Source organism: Corythoichthys intestinalis, chromosome 15 (assembly GCF_030265065.1).
Source record: "Corythoichthys intestinalis isolate RoL2023-P3 chromosome 15, ASM3026506v1, whole genome shotgun sequence".
Classification (NCBI taxonomy): domain Eukaryota; kingdom Metazoa; phylum Chordata; class Actinopteri; order Syngnathiformes; family Syngnathidae; genus Corythoichthys; species Corythoichthys intestinalis.
Genome location: NC_080409.1, coordinates 9985305 through 10005758, shown reverse-complemented (window position 1 = coordinate 10005758; position 20454 = coordinate 9985305). Strand labels below are relative to the sequence as shown.

The 20454-nt window shown below is 40.4% G+C and overlaps 1 protein-coding gene across 1 annotated transcript in view; it reads right to left on the bottom strand.

Moving 5' to 3' along the window:
* prkcha (protein kinase C, eta, a) overlaps positions 1-20454 on the bottom strand; it is a 95343-nt gene that overhangs the window by 31404 nt on the left and 43485 nt on the right. The window contains exons 6-10 of the mRNA XM_057859572.1: positions 20202-20331; positions 19995-20131; positions 17551-17679; positions 17310-17483; positions 9424-9578 (exon numbers count right to left, since the gene is read on the bottom strand). Of these exons, the coding sequence (XP_057715555.1) occupies positions 9424-9578; positions 17310-17483; positions 17551-17679; positions 19995-20131; positions 20202-20331 (725 nt within the window). The remainder of the gene's footprint in view (positions 1-9423; positions 9579-17309; positions 17484-17550; positions 17680-19994; positions 20132-20201; positions 20332-20454) is intronic.

The following is a 20454-nucleotide window of genomic DNA, read 5'->3' as shown; positions in this document are numbered from 1 at the left end:
GTACACTGTATTGTACACCCCAACAAAATATTGAGCTCTGTTGACCCACACTGTGTTTCAGCAGGGCCATGCAGAGACCGGTGGAGGGGTGGGTGCTCGTAGATCAAAAGGGGCACATGAACAAGTATTTAATACACCTTAATACAACATAACTTCAATTTTAACCAGCTTTAGATAATAATTGGCTGCGACTGTGACATACTTTAATTGGGAGGGGGCAACAGTGAATAGAAATCAAAACTGTCATCAACACTTTCTGGCTGTGACTCAGTCAGTCTGCCTCTTTTCTTCCTTCAACCTCTGCATCAAAACTTCCTTCCTCAACTTGTTCATCTGAGAACAAACCACATCAGATGGTCACTGAGCCACCAACAGCACAGTTTTCTTAAAACTATTATTTCATTATTATCCATACTTAACAACTCTAGCACCTAATGATTAATAAAGCAATGACATAAAAATCTTATAGAAAAATAACATTGTAATTGTGTTTATAATTGGATTTAATACCCGACTATCCTTGCAAACTTGTTCTTACCAGGTCTGCTATTCACCCAGCTGATGAGGTATCCACTGCCTTTAGCAGCCTCATCTAACTCTTTTTTTTTATCCCTCAATCTCCCTTCCCTACGACGCATGTCTATGTAATGAAATATAAATATTTAAAAAAACAGACTCCCCGGTGGCTTTTAGTTTTAAAGCTTTCTTAATTTCTTTCTCACTCAATAACGATGGAGTTAGATTTGTGTTTTTATTATTCAATCAAAAAACAAAGTTACTTCTATCAAAAACAAAGCTGCTTAAATCAAAATACAGTATATACTTTTAATCCCCAAAAGTAGCTTCAATTAAAAAAAAAAAAGTTTTTGATTGCAATAATAAATTTGAGACAAAAAAAGCATTTGAAAACTATTTTTCTTGATTGAAACAAATTTTTCCATTTAAGTAATGTTTTGCGTTTGGGCCACATTTTGGCTAGGACATTTGCGTCTTTATTATTCAATCAAATAAGTTGGGGCGCTACTTCGCGGTTTTCACTTATTGCGGCGGGTTCTGGTCCCCATTAACCGCGAAAAACGAGGGATCCCTCTATTTCTGAAAAGCTTTAAGAAGCAGGACTCATTCCCACCACTCGTCGGGCCGCTGTTGTGCCGACACCGGCCGTCAGCTCAAATCCAAGCCGAAAATAACGCGTCTCCGGCGGACGACGGGAGCGATGTGAGGCGCCCCCTCCATCCGAGAGAATGCCGCTTAATTTGACTCAACAGTGTGTTTCTTCGTTTATATTACCGCTAAATACACAAGCTTGACGCCAATTTAACGGGAGCTATTTTTTTCATGGGAGATTTGGCTAGCTCTGGCAGTGTTCAACGCAAGCTGCAACGAATGGCAGTAACTTTTTTATATCGCAAAACGTGAAAACGATTGAAACCATTACTCACCAAATTCAATCTGCTGGCAAATACAGGCAAGTGTGTATGCTGCGCTCTGGTCTGCCCCGATGTGGATAAGGCCTGCTTTTTGTTTTCGCTGCTTTGCAATGCAACCGAAGGCTCTCCGAGCACTCCATGTACACGCGTAAGGAGTGCGCGCGTTTGGAATAATGGAACGCAGCTTGGGCCGATGATTGGTTCTCGTCAGCGAAGCATCTAGAAGGATTTGCTGACTGTGTTCTTAAGTGCTCAGTTTACGTACTAAGTTAATCACATGATGATAATAATAATAATTAAATAAAACCTCCCCGACCCCCCCCCCAAAAAAGAATTTCTCCTCGGATCTACGCAATTCATGTAGGTCGCCCTTTTTGACTTCAAAACGGCGAATTTCGCCGAAAGGTGAGAGATTTTCATGCCTGCTTTTACATTCAGTTGAAGACTCTCAATGTTATCCACAGGTGCTAAATAAACAAGTAAGATCGTAAGCATACATGTTCAAACACGAATATGGCGTAAATTAATGCTTAACTACACGGTAAGACGTAAACAGTGAGAGAGCGGTGTGCAGTTGTTGTGATCAGCCAACATGGCAGGATGTGTCTGAGGAGAACTTTTCTACACGTTCGTCCATGACGTTAGTAAATATTCCTTTATTTAAAGAAAGTTTGTAGTGTTTACTTTGTAATCACTGTATGCGTGGCCTGTTTTAACACAAAGGTGCAATTTCTGATGGGGTGCAAAATTTGACAGAACACGGGGCACACGAAGAGGGCAATAAGCCAAGTATAGCGCTCTCCCAGCGGGCAAGGGAAGAGGACTGAGTGGGGTGTGCAACAAGCCGCTGGTCGTCGGCCGAGTGGCATTCTCGGTGGACAAGGAGCATTGTCAGCCACAAAATGCAAGCCACCTCCGTATTAAAACGTGTGCCATGATCCCAGTATTTGACATAATACAAAATACGATGTTTACTCACTTCCTCGTAAATCCAATGGTCCCACAGTTGTCGGAGTTGTTTTGGCCAATCTCGGGGTGGGGGGGTTTGAAACAAAACCCTGCAGCACATTTGGCTGGCGTGATGTGAAAAATAAACAAATTAATCCGCAAAATCAGCTGAATCTGATGTGAGATGCTGACCCAGGTGACGTCACATTCGCAGTCCTCCTCAAAACAGGATGTTATTCATTTTCATGGCGCGGGATTAAAAAAATTGAATAAATAAAACGATCGCTTCCACGCACATCCAAGCGGTCCATTTCATTCAGGACCATAAAATACCATGTGAAATATGAAAGAAACATGCTTTTTTTTCTGTCATAGGCACTTTAATGCTATCAATAGTTTACTCAGAAGAGCGACACTGAGTTGGCACAGGCTAAATTAACTTTTTAACTTCAACAGAAAATAGTAAGAACAGCTCTTTGCATAATGTAGTGCCGTTGGACTCCAGTCAAAATATGAAGAAGAGCTGAAGTGCAGTCAATACTTGCAAGGAAACAACATGAGCTGCTAATTGCATTGACCTAAAAACCATAACTGCAACATCCAGTTTCTCTGCCAGGAAGTCTATCAAAGGTACCGCAAGGGAGTGGAAGACTGCCAGTCACTGAGACTAAATTGGTGCCATTGATCCAGGGTTTTTGGGCTTGTGAAATATTAAGGTAGAAAATGAAGGAACCTGACACGCAAAACCAGACTGAACAACAGCAGAGGCTTTCTAAACTGCCTCCATAATTTCCAAGAAAAAACATCAACATGATTCCTGTTCTCCAACAATTATCATGAAAGCAACTTTTTATGACACAAAATAGTAGCAAAAGCCCTGATCTTATCCCCTTCCTGTAAATTCTGTTGTCGTTTGCAACCAGAGAGTGAATGTGAGTGTCCTCTGCAGGGAACAGTCATGCTTTATAACATGCCGCACTTGTGGCCGACACATTGGCCTGCTAAATATAACTCAGGTTTTATCGTTATAGCACGTGATGCCCTTTATCATCATGTACTGGCATCCAGACCTCGACACTGCTGGGACAACACAATATCACTTTTCGAATAGTGTTTGTCACTATTCCAGCGCCATCAATGGCAGATAACGAGTTGAAATCAGCATTCAATTGCCAGTGTTGATTTCATTTGAACAGGGAGGGGCGAATGAACATTCGTCAAATGCATGGGACGTTTAGCGCCGTCAAAGGCAGCCTATAAGTTAACAAGGAAAATTGCTATCAAGAGCAGGGCAAAATCAAATTCAACACAAGACAACAAATTTCTGGTTACCTGTGTTAGTGCAATGACAAATAAATAACTGAGTAACAATATTTTTGCAATCAAATATCATTAGCATCATAGCATAATTGCCTAGGGTGGAAAACACGGACAAGGCTGAAAACGCAGTTTCTGCTCTTGCACTCCTCTTTAAAATAAACAGCTGTATTTTAAGCCAAAAGAACTGTTGTGTTTGCTAGAACAATATGTCTATATGCTGCCACAGCAGTTTCATGGCGCATTAAGCCCCCGAACTATTTTTAATTTGTCCCTTTACCCTGGAGACCTCCGTTTACAGACATCGCGCAATCCCTTTTGTTTCAACCCAGCCGTAAAAAGAAGGTAAGTAATTACATTTATTATTTGAAATGTCTATCATTTTTAGCTATGAATTATTAATTATTTAGTTAAAAAAACAACTTTAAAAAAATTATTCACTTGCATTATTTTAACTTTTAAACAAATTACATCACAATGAAAAAAATAGGGTCTGTAAATAGTTATGAGGTAGATATCTGTGCCCTATCGCTTGTCTTTTTTTTCGTTACCGTCGCATTTACCCCGATATTTTAGAAGATAAATAATCAATCAAACAAAGAAAAATTGAAAGAAAAAACGTTTAAAAGGGTAAATATCTGAAAAACAAAATCTTGACCACTCCTTGATGTGTGCGATTTCTCCATTGCGACCCTAGTTATATTACCATGTTTCACCCATAAAATCCCCAAAAAGTCCAGCTGTGCCCATTCACAGCAGTGTCTTGACACTTGGTGAGACATGCTACACGGAGTTTTTGGATCGAAACAAGGTAAGTACGCGATGATATCTCATTAAAATCATGGTGTCTTTAATTATGCTCTCTCATACACTTCATAATTGTATTGACGAGTTACAGCTGTCAGCCACTGCGCAACGCCTTCAAATAGGGGGCCGTCCTACAGTCGGCTTCAGTTATTCGCAGTGGGTCACAGTTAGTCAACACATGCAGGGATCCAACACCGGATTTAGGTTGAAAATTTATGAAAGCTGTATCGCATACAAACAGGAAGGATTGTCTCAGGAGTGATTTGTTCGAGGATTCAAGGTAATTATTATATTTTTCGCACGCATGTATTTTAGTTTTTCTCGAATGTCAGAACACATTTCAGGAACCTGCCCTCTGTTTTCTCTGAACTCTAAACACAAAACACTTTTCTCAAGCTAGCTCCACAAAAACTCGCATTCTCTTTGCAAAATGAAACTCTCACTCCAAAACCCAAACTTTCAACCACAAAACCCAAACTTTCACCACAAAACTGTTGCTCCTATGGCCAAGAGTAAACTTTGACAACAAAATGGTCCTCACAGCTTGCAAAAAATGTAAACACTATTAGATATCTATCGCACACTTCAATAAAAATTGAAAACACAATGTTCAGGGTGTGATGTTCTAAGTACCCCATCATCTGTATAGTCATCAATAGTAAGTCACAGATTTTTAGTGGAATTGAACCCCATTTATTGATGACAACCTGTACAAACGTACTTTCATCAAAACAAATATTTCAAAAGAGAACAAAAGTATGTATGTACAGTAAAGAGGTACTATGGGGTCCGCGGGGGGGCCTGTGCAGGGGCCTGCGCATCACGTTGTCGGGTGGGGTCAGGCCACAGGATTTCGTCCACATCGCAGGCTAGATTTTCCCTCACCAGGCAGCTGGGGAAGAAAGCTCTGGCATGCCGGACCCAGCCTGAGTAATCCCCCGCATCATCGCAGGCCAGGTCTATGGCCCTGAGGAGGTTCTCCCCAATATGGTTCCCGGTCATACACCTTCCACCGCCATGATGAGAAGAACTCCTCTATGGGGTTGAGGAAAGGTGTGTAGGGTGGCAGACATACGTTGAGGAATTGTTGGTGTATATTGAACCACTCTCTAATCTGGTGTGGTGAAAGCCGATGTTATCCCAGATGATGACATACTGTAGATAGGAGGAGGCTGTGCTGGAACCAGATTCTGCTGCTCACGGTCAATCAGGATATCCTGTAGCTCTCCCAAGAATGTGAGTAGACACTGGTTGTTGAAGGACCCAAGGAGAGCATCAATTTTGAGTCGTTCTGCATTCTCAACAGGCCAACGTGGATAGTCTCATGTGTCTTCAATTTTGAGTTACCGTGTTTAAGCAATGACGCCCGTGCTTTCATTGTGTTCAACTTTTGATGTCTGAGTCTACCATTTTGAATTGTGTGAGCAAAATGTGTTCAGTGAATGAGAATGTGTTCATATGATTGCTCAAAGTGTTTTTTAGCAAGTGCAAAAGTGTTTAGCCTAAGTGTAAATGTGTTTAGAGAATTGCAATTGTGTTTAGAGTTTTATGAAATTGGAGATTGAGGTGAAATGTGTTTATAGTTAAGCCAACTAGCAGCCTGATTTAACTGGTCATTGTGCTCAGAGATCAAGAAATTGTGCTTTAGCAATCGAGAAAAACTGTAAAACGTTGTGAAAAAAAAAAAAATCAATGGGCGAAATTAGCTGATACAGCACTGCCATTTTACTTCGCAATATTTACGTAAAATAAATGGTAACTGCACGTTTTTTTTTTTTTTTTTTTGCTTTTAACCAAAAATCGAGACTGTTTTACGTCCATATCTATAAAGAATTCAGGGATTTAAGCATTTATTCACAACAATTTTCAACAGAAAAAGCTCTTTGTGATGATAAGGCGGCGCTACACTGGCTCAAAGACTAGCAGCACATTCATTACAGTACGTAAAATAAATGCTAACTGCGCGGTTCTTTGTTCTTTTAACAAATCGAAACGAATCGAGAGTGTTTTAGCTCCATATCTATAAAGAATTCAGGGATTTAAGCATTTATTCACAAGACTTTTCACCGGAAAAGCTCTATTTACGTATGTCGGCTGCCACATTGACTAAAAGACCAGCATCGTACTTCGACATATTTAAGTAAAATAAATGCTAACTGCTCGTTTTTTTTGTTTTTTTTTTTTGCTTTTAACAAAGAAGCGAAACTGTTTTACGTCCATATTTATTATATTCAGGTATTTAATCATTTATTCACATGAATTTTCAACGAAAAAAGCTCTTTGTCTGTGATTCCACTCTGTCAGCTTTGACGGCCACGCCAACAATGCAGGCCCCCTATTAATCGGCCCCTCGTCCCGTCAATATCATTATGAAGTCTATGGCTCTCTCACATCGAGTTAGGGTTTAGGGGTTTAATTTTTTTTTTTTTTTTATAAATGCCCTCCTGTTCAAATTTTTTCTTCCCCCAGAAAATTGAGATTTTAAGCTTTCCAATAATGTATCACACATGCATATAGGACAATTTTGAAATTTTGCCAAATTGGGGGTCTTATAGCGTAACTTCAAATCACCCGAGTCTTTTCCACCCTAGGTAATGTTTTTGGCCATTGTTTGTAATGTCTGCCAAACTTGGCATAATCCTGCCTTTCTGCTTATTTCCTTGGCCAATCGCAACACCTTTTTAGAAACCAAAACAATATTAACAAAAACGGCCAATTTCCTTTCAGACAAATCAGACAGTAGTGTGCCGTGAGAGATTGGCACACCGTTTGAAAAACATTGGTGTAGTATATGCAATAAAATCGAATATTTAGTTTAATGCTTTTTGAGGCCTGAATTTTGACAATCCATTTAATAACTTTCAATGTTGTTAATGACCCGCGTAAACCCTGTGGGAGGGTTGAATGAACAAATACAGTGCTGGCCAAAAGTATTGGCACCCCTGTTTCTCTGTCAGATAATGCTCAATTTCTCCCAGAAAATGATTGCAATTACAAAAGCTTTGACAGTAATATCTTCATTTATTTTGCTTGCAATGAAAAAACACAAAAGAGAATGAAAAAAATAATAAATCATTATCATTTTACACAAAACTCCAAAAATGTGCCAGACAAAAGTATTTGCACCCTCAGCCTCATACTTGGTAGCACAACCTTTAGACAAAATAACTACGAACAACCGCTTCCGGTATCCATCAATGAGTTTCTTACAATGCTCTGCTGAAATTTTAGACCATTCTTCTTTGGCCAACTGCTCCAGGTCGCTGAGATTGGAAGGGTGCCCTCTCCAAACTGCCATTTTCAGATCTCTTCACAGGTGTTCTATGGGATTCAGGTCTGGACTCATTGCTGGCCAATTTAGAAGTCTCCAGTGCTTTCTCTCAAACCATTTTCTAGTGCTTTTTGAAGTGTGTTTTGGGTCATTGTCCTGTTGGAAGACCCATGACATCTGAAGGAGACCCAGCTTTCTCACACTGGGCCCTACATTATACTGCAAAATTTGTTGGTAGTCTTCAGACTTCATAATGCCATGCACACGGTCAAGCAGTCCAGTGCCAGAGGCAGCAAAGCAACCCCAAAACATCAGGAACCTCCGGCATGTTTGACTGAGAGGACCGTGTTCTTTTCCTTGAAGGCCTCGTTTTTTTTTTTCACCCGTAAACTCTATGTTTATGCCTTTTCCCAAAAAGATCTACTTTTGTCTCATCTGACCAGAAAACATTCTTCCAAACCTATTTTGGCTTTCTCAGGTAGGTTTTGGCAAACTCCAGCCTGGCTTTTTTAAGTCTCTGGGTCAGAAGTGAGGTCTTCCCCTGCATATCCTGCCATAGAGTCCCTTTTCATTCAGACGCCGATGGATCGCACGGGTTGACACGGTTGTACCCTCGGACTGCAGGACAGCTTAAACTTGTTTGGATGTTAGTCGAGGTTATTTATCCACCATCTGCACAATCTTTCGTTGAAATCTCTTGTTCATTTTTCTTTTCCATCCACATCTAGGGAGGTTAGCCACAGTGCCATGGGCTTTACACTTATTGATGACACTGCGCATGGTAGACACAGGAAGATTCAGGTCTTTGGAGATGGACTTGTAGCCTTGAGATTGTCCATGCGTCCTCAGAACTTTGCTTCTCAAGTCCTCAGACAGTTCTTTGGTCTTCTTTCGTTCCTCCATGCACAACGTTGTAGACACAATGACACAGGACAGAGGTTGAGTCAACTTTAATCCGTTTTAACTGGCTGCAAGTGTGATTTACTTATTGCCGCCACCTGTTTTGTGCCACACTTTTAATTACACAAATCAGAGAAGCATCACATGATTTTTCCAAGGGTGCCAATACTTTTTTCCGGCCCCTTTTTGGAGTTTTGTGTAAAATGATAACGATTTAATTTTTTTCCCATTCTTTTTTGTGTTTTTTCATTGCAAGCAAAATAAATGAAGATATTACTACCAAAGCATTTGTAATTGCAATCATTTTCTGGGAGAAATTGAGCGTTATCTGACAGAATTGCCGGGGGGCCAATACCTTTGGCCAGCACTGTATGAGATCTACTGTAATTGCCATAAATGTCTCAAAATTGAGTTTGACACCTCTGCTATACGGTATGCAAGCCACAGTATATGCAGTTGGTGAGGATGTTGAGGACAAACACAGTAACATCCAAGAGTAAGAACAATCCTTTTCTTTTTAACTCTCAGAAATCCTGCTGATTTCATGGTCACAAAATAGACGCAGATTTGATGCAACAGAAAACAGTCATAGTATTATATGAATTATATAACATCTTAACGGATTTATTACGCAATAATCTCAGTTGATTTCTAAGAATATTTGTTCATAGGATATTTTTTAACAGCTCCAAGTGTGATTTAACTTTTTTTAAGATGCAGAATGATCATCTGTGTGTGGGTCTTTCATACCGATAGATGATGCCTTTGCCGTGCAGGAACATCAGAGCGGAGGTGATCTCCGCTGTGTAAAAACACGCCCGAGGTTCATCGAATCTTCTGGACTTTTGAATATGGAACATCAAATCGCCACCATTTACAAACTCCATCACGAAGAAGAGACGGTCCTGCGAAATAGGAGTAGATACAACTTATTTGTGCGCCATACACGTAAAATTCTAGGCACTGGCCCTAGAGAAGCGTTTGCGTTATCAGTCGTGACTTGTCACCAGGCCAAACTCACTTCAAGGGCACGGCGGCAGCTCGTATACTTCACGTAGCTGTAATGGATTGCTGTAGAACTAAATGTGGTTTGAAGTTAGTGGGGTGCAAAAAATATTGATCAAATCCATAAATCTTTCTTTCTCATTACAGGCCGCGGTCGCCATGTAATGTAGAAATAAGAGCCGGGGGAAGAAGAGTCGGTTGAAGGATGTGATGTGGAAAGTTTCATCAACTGGTCAGACAAGCAGCAAACAGTGCTGCGAACTTTAGAGTAGTCTGATGTTCTACATTCAATAATGCTGTGGACCAGGCACAAAAAGAATCTTTAGAAATGTCATGTAGTTAAATTAAAATGGCTAAATGAAATATCGCAATCACAACCCCAGACGTACCGTACAGTGTCTGTGTTGTATAATTTTAATCATTAAGCAACGTTTATTTTTGATGCATTCAAGTACTTTTAATTAGTATATTAGCGTAATATTCGCACTATAAGACGCACCTGACTACAAGCCGCCACCCACCATTTCATTTTGACATGAAAACGACATCTGTCCATTGATAAGCCGCACTGGACTATAAGCCGCAGCTGTACTCACTGTATTACAAGATATTTACCATATTTTTCGGACTATAAATCGCAGTTTTTTTTTCATAGTTTGGCATAGGGTGCGTCTTATACTCTGGAACGACTTATGTGTGATTACTTACGGTCGGGTCGGGCCGAATTCTCTCTCACCAACTTTTTTTAGAATAAATATATTCACACATTTATACTAAAACCATGTATGGATATTAAATAAAATAAATTATTTGGATAAAACAGAGAAGGCGCTGGGCATGCTTGCGCACGTGAATGCAGTGGCCCCGCTCTCTTTTCAATCTTCCCCTCTCGCGCCATGGCGCCCTCCGCGAGCATCCTGGTATTTCCTTTTCGATATGGAGCAGCTATAGGAGTGAAAACCAAACTAAAGACAGGGCAATTGAAAAGCAAACAACTGCGTTAGGAGTGGAATATGGAAAGGATTCAAATTGATTGTTGAAGATGCGATACGGAAAACTGTGTCGGCTTCGCTGAATGTAAACGAATGTCACGCTTTGGTCTCATACGAGAAATATATTTAACAAACTTTTCCAGCGTTATTTCGTTGTGTAAATGTGTAGATGTTTTTTTCTGCCAACTCGAGTAGATTAAAATAAATGTCAAATCCACTATCCGCCTGTTAGAACAGACATGCAAAATATAAGATATACATTTTTATTGAATATCCATCTTACAGTCTTTCTGGGAGAATTCATTACATAAGACAGGCTTTAATTTGTTATCATTATGCATATATGCACCGGCATCGTCACAAACGTGATCACACAAAACGCAACCTTGCATCGCATCCCCGCATTTCCTCCTTCTCATGAGTCCTCGCAAATAAAACATAAAATTTCGTTTTTTTTGGGGGGGAGGGCTCGTGCCTACAAATAAAAAATAAAATTGTCCCTTTTGGTAAATGGTGTTATATAGCGCTTTTCCACCTTTCAAGGCGCTCAAAGCGCTTTACACTATCTCGCCATCCACCTACTGGTGACACAGCACCAGGAGCAACGTGGGGTTCAGTGTCTTGCTCAAGGACACTTAGGCGAGTTCATCAGGGCGGAGAATTGAACCCACAACCTCTGAGTTGGGGGGACAACTACTCTACCACTGAGCCACACCACCCCACGCCCCCTTTTGGACAGATGTAAAAGATCCGAGCTGGACATAAATGGAGTTAGCAGCATAATTTGCCGGATGACACTTAATAACCAAGAATCGAGAATCGGGGATTTAAGCATTTATTCACAAGAATTTTCACCGGAAAATCTCTATTTACATCAGGCGGCTGCTAGCTACATTCACTAACAGACTCGCATTGTACGTTGACATATTTACGTAAAATAAATGCTAACTGCAAGTTCTTTTTTTGCTTTTGACCAAGAATCAAGACTCTTTTACGTCCATATCGATAAAGAATTTGGGGATTTAAGCATTTATTCAAAAGAATTTTCAACGAAAAAGCTCTTTGTCTGTGATCCCACTCGGTCAGCTTTGGCGGCCTCGCCAACAATGCAGGCCCCCCAATTTATCGGCTCTGCGCCCCATCTCCCATCAATACATTATGAAATTTATGTGGGGAGATAGAGGTTGGGGTTACTATATGCTGTTTTTGTTAACTGTTATTTTGCACATCAATGAAAAAATTCCATTTAAAATTTTGATGTTTAAAACCTGTTGTGTTCTCTTGTGTGTTGTGGATACAACTGCCAAAAGAGGTTTGACACCTTCCTCTCCCCCCAAAAAATAAATTCTCGCTCCGTGGTGACCTTTATGTCAGGGAGTTCCGGTAAGAAATTCTAGCCACTTTCACCCCTGCTTTTACAGTGTTTTCAACACACACTGTATTATCCCCAAGCATATTGCTGCAATATCTTATTTGGTCAACCTGATCTTGATGAAGATCATTTTTTAAAAAAAATGTAAGAGGCCGTTTTTGCTTCCTGCCACAATTTCCTTTAAGGTTCTTTCAAAGTGTGTTTGTGTGCCTTCCGGCCTTGTCTAAAACAGCACATGACGTCGTGGAACTAAGCCACTTCACGCCGTGTCGCTATGAATGGGTCAAGGGAGGAGCTTCAGAGTTAATACTTGTCTTAATGCTGCTCTATTCCAAACCTGTGTGATATAGGTCAGCAGAGGCTCAATACCAAAATAAGATTAAGACTGTCCTCGGGCTGGTTTAAAAAAAAAAAAAAAACGGCTATGCACCATGCAGTCTCTCCATTTTGACAAGTTGAAAACTGCTGCCACCTGTTGAACAAGTCATGTAATGCAATATTACACTGTCAAAATAGAGACACAGAACTACAGGGCGCTTATGTAACTCATTGGCTACTATTGACGGTGATAGACATCCAATCCATTTTGTCTGGTCTGGACAGATTGACGTCTAGTCAATGTCACTCTAACATCAGCATTCACGGCCAATCCGCCTAGTTTAAATGAATTGAACATCTATCTCTGAGAATGACATCCAACGGCTTAAATAATATTTGAAAAAAAAAAACCCAAAACAAAAAAAAACAAAAAAAACAACTTTTGAGAGTTACTAGGGCCCATAGCAAGAATGTATTTGTTTTTATTCATTTTAATTTGATGAATTTAGCTTTTATTAACATTGTAATAATTTATTAAAGTTTTTATAATTAAATAAAAATGCAATAATGATTTATTTATAATTAAAAATAAATGATTGAACATTTTCACTTGCCCTATAAAGGGTTAAGTTTAAGTGTCAACTTTTGAATAGTTGTCCTCTGTGGTGACAACTGTCCCTTAAAGGGTCAAAAGAAATATGATTCCAAATAAATTTCCGTAATTGCTGGCGAACATTTTTCAGAGTATTTATTAGAACTGTCCACTAATGACTTTTTAACTGATAAATGATATCCCGATGTTGTCCAAAACCCATATCAAACAGATACCGATATATACGGTGGTGGACTTAATATATTATTGCTAGTTGTATTGCGATGCCCCACTGGATGCTTTAATCCTGATAAATGCAACAACTTCAAGGTTTTCCAGATAAAATTAAAATTCTGTGAAAAATTGGACAACAACTTCAACTCAAGTTATAGAAAAAGTGCCCAAATAATGTCCAATATAAATAAAATAAACTCAAATGAGCCAAAATGTCTTTAATTAATAAAAATAATAATTCACAAATAAATCACGTTTACACTAGTTACCCCAAAGAGCCACTTGGGAGCGACCAAAGCCTTACAAATACAATTCCCAAGATGCACTTTGCTGAGCTTTTGCCCAGATTTTTGATTAAAGGTTAATTAGTTTTCTGAGAAACTATTTCTTTCTGGCGACTGAAGGAGATAGTACCTTTTCTCGTAGGCACTGTCTGTTTGCATTACTCTTAACACACTTAATATAATCAATCACGGAATAGTATCGTTTCTCATTTACTGTTTGACTGTTTGTATTATTGTAACACACTGAATATAAAATAAATAGCACTTATACCATAGTTTAAGGAAAACAAGCAGAATATAGGGCATAAAAGATAAACAACGCCTTCTTATCACGAAAGCCCAGCGCGTGCGTCATTCAACTGACTGAGCGAGATTGACACACCAACTCCTGCAATCAGTTCTTCCGGACAGTCCAGAACAAATGTTGGGACGCCCTGTCCCGACACAGGGAAAACCAACGCCCGATATCCAACTGATAATACGGACTGACAAGACTCCAAGAGCCCTTTTGACGCTGAGGTGGCAAAGTTCACAACCCTTGTTGCCCTGACAACAGTAACTCCCGAATCCTCCTGTCCAATCCACAAACAGAAAATAATCTTAAGCAACGCCCAAACACACCCTTCTTCCTGCCCACGGCCCGCCCAGCGACAGCCTTCATAAGACTGAATGTTTAATTTTTCTCGGGAACCTTTTGTTGAAGTGTGATAGGGTGACCTTGCCTCCCCGCCTGAGCGATTCTGTTTTGCCTTGCCGTTTTGATCGCTGTCGACCTGAATAAATTGTCAACATGTTTTCGGTGAGCCTTTTCTTAAACCTTTCAAAATGGAGTCAGTACAAAGGGTTAAGACGAAGGTGAACGTGCGGAGTTTGGCCTTCTGGCCAGATTGCCGGGGTCCCGCCGGCCCGGCTTGTTGGATCTGTGCAAGCGCGGGTCTGGCGGTTCGGCTGGTGCAATTCCGGCGGCCTGGCTAGAAGGTCAGATTCCTTCATGACACAGTATTTATATTTAGTTTATAATTCATAATAAATTATTTTTCATTTTATTTGTGCACCATGAGTGATTAAGGTCTTTCCCTCAGTTAACAAATCCTAAGCATCTTAATACAGAGACATATAAAGTTCCCTCTAGGCACAACTGCAGTGCTAAACTATGTCCTTCTCATGCACAAGCATCCATACTAAGGTGATACCGATAATAAATGCGTTATTCGGACTATTCGGGCAGGTGGCCAATATTTTCCAACAACTATTTATTATTATAGAAGTATGACACAAAAAATGCTTTCTATCATCTCTTGAACGTAGTTATTGTTGTTGACAACTTTTGTTCCATAAATAATACTGAAGAAGTCATGCTATATATGATACAATATGTTAGACAAATTTGACAAAATAATAATACGACATTGTACAGTATATACAGTAATGAAAATAAGTATTTGAACACCCTGCTATTTTCCAGTTTCTCTCACTTAAAAATGATAGAGGGGTCTGAAATTTTATTCATACGTGCATGTCCACTGTGAGAGAGATGATAAAAAAAATATCCAGAAATCTTTAAACAATTTTTTGTGCGATACAGCTGCAAATAAACATTTGAACACCTGAGAAAACGAATGTTAATATTTGGTAGAGTAGCCTTTGTCTGCAATAGCAGAGGTCAAATGTTTTCTGTAGTTTTTCACTAGGTTTGCAGACACTGCAGGAGGGATCTTGGACCACCCATCAGTTACTGGGCTGTTGCTGAGAAAAAGGGAGATTCAGCTTCCTCCGAAGGTTTTCTATTGGATTTAGGTCTGGAGATCAGCTAGGACATGCTAGAACCTTGTTATGCTTCCTGTGGAGCCACCCCTTGCTTTTCCTGGCAGTGTGCTTCGGGTCATTGTCATGTTGAAAGACCCAGGCACGAACCATCTTCAATGCTCTGACTGAAGGAAGGAGGTTGTTCCCCAAAATCTTACAGTACAGGGCCCCATTCATCCTCTCTTTATTACAGTGCACTCATCCTGTCACATGCGCAGAAAAACACCCCCAAGCACGATGCAACCACCTCCATGCTACACAGTAGAGATGGTGTTCTTGAGATAGTACTCATCATTCTTCTTCCTCCAAACACGGTTAGTGGAATTATGACTAAAAAGTTGTATTTTACTCTCATGTACCACAAAACCTGCTCCCATGACTCCTCTGCATCATCCAAATGGTCATAGGAAAACTTCAAACGGGCCTTGACATGTACTGGTTTAAGCAGGGGAACCTTTCGTGCCATGCATGATTTCAAACCATGACGTCGAGTGTATTACCAATGCCCCTTTCCCACTGAAACTAGTGGGTCAACGTGCGTTTTTCCAAGCCGATGCAACCCACTAGCAATTGACATTTGGCACCTTTCCAATTGACAAAAAAAAAGCCGTCTTTTTTTTTTTTTTTTTTCTCACCCGTCTGACCCTCACCCCTCCTCACCGTGCGTAAGTTTACGTGACGTCACCACGCTGAGATGCGCGTCGACAAATGTGACCGAATTCATTCAAGGAAGTAAACAATGCAGAGACAAATTGAAAGCCTCCTTTCCATTTGTGTTCTCTGTTTTCATGCTTTTTACTGCCCGCAAAATGGTCGAAATGCAGCAAAGGATCAACACTGTGCTTGTGCTGAGGCAACGTAGGCGACGTGAATTTTGGTTTGAAATTGAAAGGAGTCGTGTACATCACAGAAGGAGGAGAAGAGCCTGTTTCATCTGTTATGGCTATTGCTAACGCTGCTACACCGACTGTTCGCCGTATGTGGATCCTGGCTAGAGCACACGTTATTTGTTATGACGCATCACGTACTAGCCTACGTCACCACGTAGATTAGGGTGTTGACTGTTGACCCGGGGTTTTGCTTTCACACTGCATGACGATCAGAGCCGAGGTGATTTTAACGCGGGTCGCTTGGCGGGTTGATTGACACGGGTCGAGGCGGGTCGCTGCACCTTTCCCACTGCCACCAAAAGCCGATTGTTCGTGGGTTGACACGGGTTTTTTGGCCAGTGGGAAAGGGGTACAACATTAACCAAGGATATGGTGGTCCCAGCTCTTTTCAGGTCATTGACCAACTCCTGTCGTGTAGTTCTGGGCTGATTTTTCACCTTTTTTAGGGGCATTGAAACCCCACAAGGTGATATCTTACATGGGGCTTCACTCCGATTCAAATTCACCAACATGTTTAACTTCTTCCATTTTTTTTAATGATTGCTCCAACAGTGGACCTTTTTTTCACCAAGCTGCTTGGCAATTGCTCCGTAGCACTTTCCAGCCTTGTGGAGGTGAACAATTTTGTTTATGGTGTCTTTGGACAACTCATTGGTTTTGACCATGTTACAACTTTGAGTCTTACTGATTGTATGGGGTGGACAGGTGTCTTTATGCTGCCATCGACCTCAAACAAGAGCATCAGGATAATACATGGAGTGGAGGCGGACTAACAGGTCTTTCAGGGTCAGAATTTGAGGTTATAGACAGGTGTTCAAATACTTATTTGCAGCACAAATAAATTGTTAAAAATCATGCATTGTGACTTCTGGATTTTTCTTTTTATATTATCTCTCTCACAGTGCACATGCACCTACGGTGAAAATTTCAGTCTCCTCCATGATTTTTAAGTGGGAGAACTTGCAAAATAGCAGGATGTTCATTTATTTTCTTCACTGTATGTAGCGTCATGGGTGAAAGTAGTGTTCAATGATAAGAGTTTCATTTTCTTGAGAATTATTCATTTTCAAATGCAGTAGTATAAACACTTTGCCCGTCAGAGTTTAGACTATTTGGAAAGGAGTGTCTCGCATCTGTACTAACCATAGTTTGGAAGCAGCAGTACAGCTGTGTGAGGTACGGGTGGAAGTGTGCCAGTGACAAAACCCTCTTTTCAGTCATGGTACACTCCACATCATCATCCTGTAAGATGATGTCCTTTTTCAGCACCTTGACGGCAAAAACCTTATCTCTGGTGTTGAGTCTAGCAAGCATGACCTACAGAAAAAAGGAAACAAATGTTTGACTGACATGTTTCCGGTCAACCCTCTAGCATTTTTCCCACCTTGCCGAAGCTCCCTTTGCCGAGCACTTGAAGAAACGTAAAGTCAGAGATGCCAAATTGAGGGATCTCCGGCGGCATTTTCACAGTCTTCCTCCTTTCAGGGGGCTTCTTGGTCACAGTTGTACTGATCTGTTCATACAAATCCAATAGGAAAATACTCTTCTGTATAATAACGACCACGACAAGGTGGAATTGACCTTTCTCAAAATCTCCACCCCATCTAAAGGGTTATATGCTAATCGATGATCGCAGACATGCTTGCTTCTTTTCTTTTAGTACATAATAAAAATATTACCCAAATAGTGTAACCATGGGCGTCATATGGTCCTATTACTCTACTCACTCCATATACACAATCTGCGCATGGCTCTCTGGGTGGGTGATATTTCATTTCGGTAGATTTTTTACGTTGGAATTCGATCATTTTTGTGTACTTCTTTTGGCCTCATACCACCCCTAGAAAAAAGTATGGAATCATAAGTCTCGGACGAGCACTCACTCAGACATTTTATCATCTAGAACAAACTCAAATAACCAAATAAGATAAACCAAAGTTTTAGCATCATCACCTTGTCAAGAGTCAAGAATCTGCATTGGACAAGGTGTCAAGAGTCAAGAATCTGCATTGAACAAGGTGATTTTGCTGAAACTTTTGTTTGCTGTTCCAGTGAGATTTACAAAGATGACTGCATGAAGAAAACATCAAAATTCCCTCAGTCCTTGATGATATGGGGCTGCATGTCAGGCAAAGGCACTGGGGAGATGGCTGTGGTTAAATCGTCAATAATGCACAAGTCTACATTGAAATTTTAGACAGTTTTCTTATCCCTTCGATTGAAAATGTTTGTCATTTTCCAAGATGACAATGCATCATGCCACAGAGCTAAAACTGTGAAGGCAGTCCTTGAAGAAAGACTCATCCAGTCAATGTCATGGACTGCAAATAGCCCAGATCTCAACCCTATTGAAAACCTGTAGTGGAAATGGAAAAAAATTGTCCACAGCAAGGCTCCGACCTGCAAGGATGATCTGGCAAGAGAGTTGGCACCAAATTGATGACGAATACTCATCATGTCCATGCCTCAGAGACTGCAAGCTGTCATAAAAGCCAGAGGTGATGCAACTAAATACTAGAGATGTGTTTTGATTGTTATTTGTTTGTTTCTCATGATTCCATATTTTTTTCCTCAGAATGGAGATATTCCATATGTATTTCCCTGCACTTGCTCTATTAAAGTAACATTTACTGACCACCACAATGTGTTTTATTCATTTATTTTAGTGTTTCTGAATGCTAAAGAGTTGCACTTTTGAACTAATTATTTTTTCAAGCTTTTTATCTGAGTTTAGTCTACATGATAAAATGTCTGAGTGAGTGCTCATTCGAGACTGGTGATTCCATACTTTTTGCTAGGGATTCTCAGGTAAGTTTTGGCAAACTCCAGCCTGGCTTTTTATGTTACTGGGTCAGTAGTGGGGTCTTTCTGGGTATCCTACCGTAGAGTTCATTCAGACGCCGACGGATAGTACGGGTTGACACTGTTGTACCCTCGGACTGCAAGACAGCTTGAACTTGTTTGGATGTTATTCGAGGTTCTTTATCCACCAATCAGCACAATCTTTCATTGAAATCTCTCGTCAATTTTTCTTCTCCGTCCACATCTAGGGAGGTTAGCCACAGTGCAATGGGCTTTACACTTATTAATGACACTGCGCACAGTAGACACAGGAACATTCAGGTCTTTGGAGATGGACTTGTAGCCTTGATATTGCCCATGCTTCCTCACAATTTTGCTTCTCAAGTCCTCAGACAGTTCTTTGGTCTTCTTTCTTTTCTCCTTGCTCAATGTGGTACACACAAGGACACAGGACAGAGGTTGAGTCAACTTTAATCCATTTTAACTGGCTGCAAGTGTGATTTAGTTATTGCCACCACCTGCTATGTGACACAGGTAAGTAACAGGTGCTGTTAATTACTCAAATTAGAGAAGCATCACAGGATTTTTCAAAGGGTGCCAATACTTTTGTCCGGCCCATTTTTTTGTGTAAAATGATAATGACTTGATTTTTTTTTTTCCATTCCGTGCTTTTTCATTGCAAGCAAAATAAATGAAGATATTACAACCAAAGCATTTGTAATCGCAATCATTTTCTGGGAGAATTTGACAGAATTGCAGGGGTGCCAATACTTTTGGCCAGCACTGTATATCAGTATAAATGAGGTTCTTTCCCTTCCCAAAGCCGAAAAATTAGAATGAAGTTTTAATGCAGAATGTACATTTCAAAACCACCAAATCAATTAATTAGACAATGGGGCACGCGAGCGCTTGACAGAGCTTGCTTCTTAACAAGTCTCGAGGACGTATAATTGGTCAATGCTCATTTAGGAGGCGGAGTTTGCGAAAGGTCAATGGTTTTTACTTAAGTTTAGAAAATGCTCATACATTTGGGGGGGTTTTAGCAGATAATTCTGGAGGTTGGATTCCCATCTCGGCCAGCTTTTTACCCAGCTCAACAGTGTTGACGCCACAGTTTTGCGCCACATTTCCTTCGCACCGGATGTGAACATTAAGTTTACAAACTGGAAAGAAAATTCAGAGCCGAAAATTAGTCAGACTCTTGTGCCTAAATCTCAATTTTAGGCATCTTACTTTTGCAGTGCAGGCCCTGCCGGACAAATCCCCACAGCAGTGATCCACAGTGGTTACAGAAAGTGGGTGACTTGTAGTTGTGGACAATGAACTGGTGGGGGACGTTGATGCTGAAGCCCTGGCTTACAGACTAGAAAAGATTGGAGAAAAAAAATTAAAAGGTTGCTTTGTTTTATTTTTTTGTCTATGAATATTACTCAAGCGTTTCTGTGTGAATCCATTGCAAAGCATTGTTATTTTTATCAACGATAAC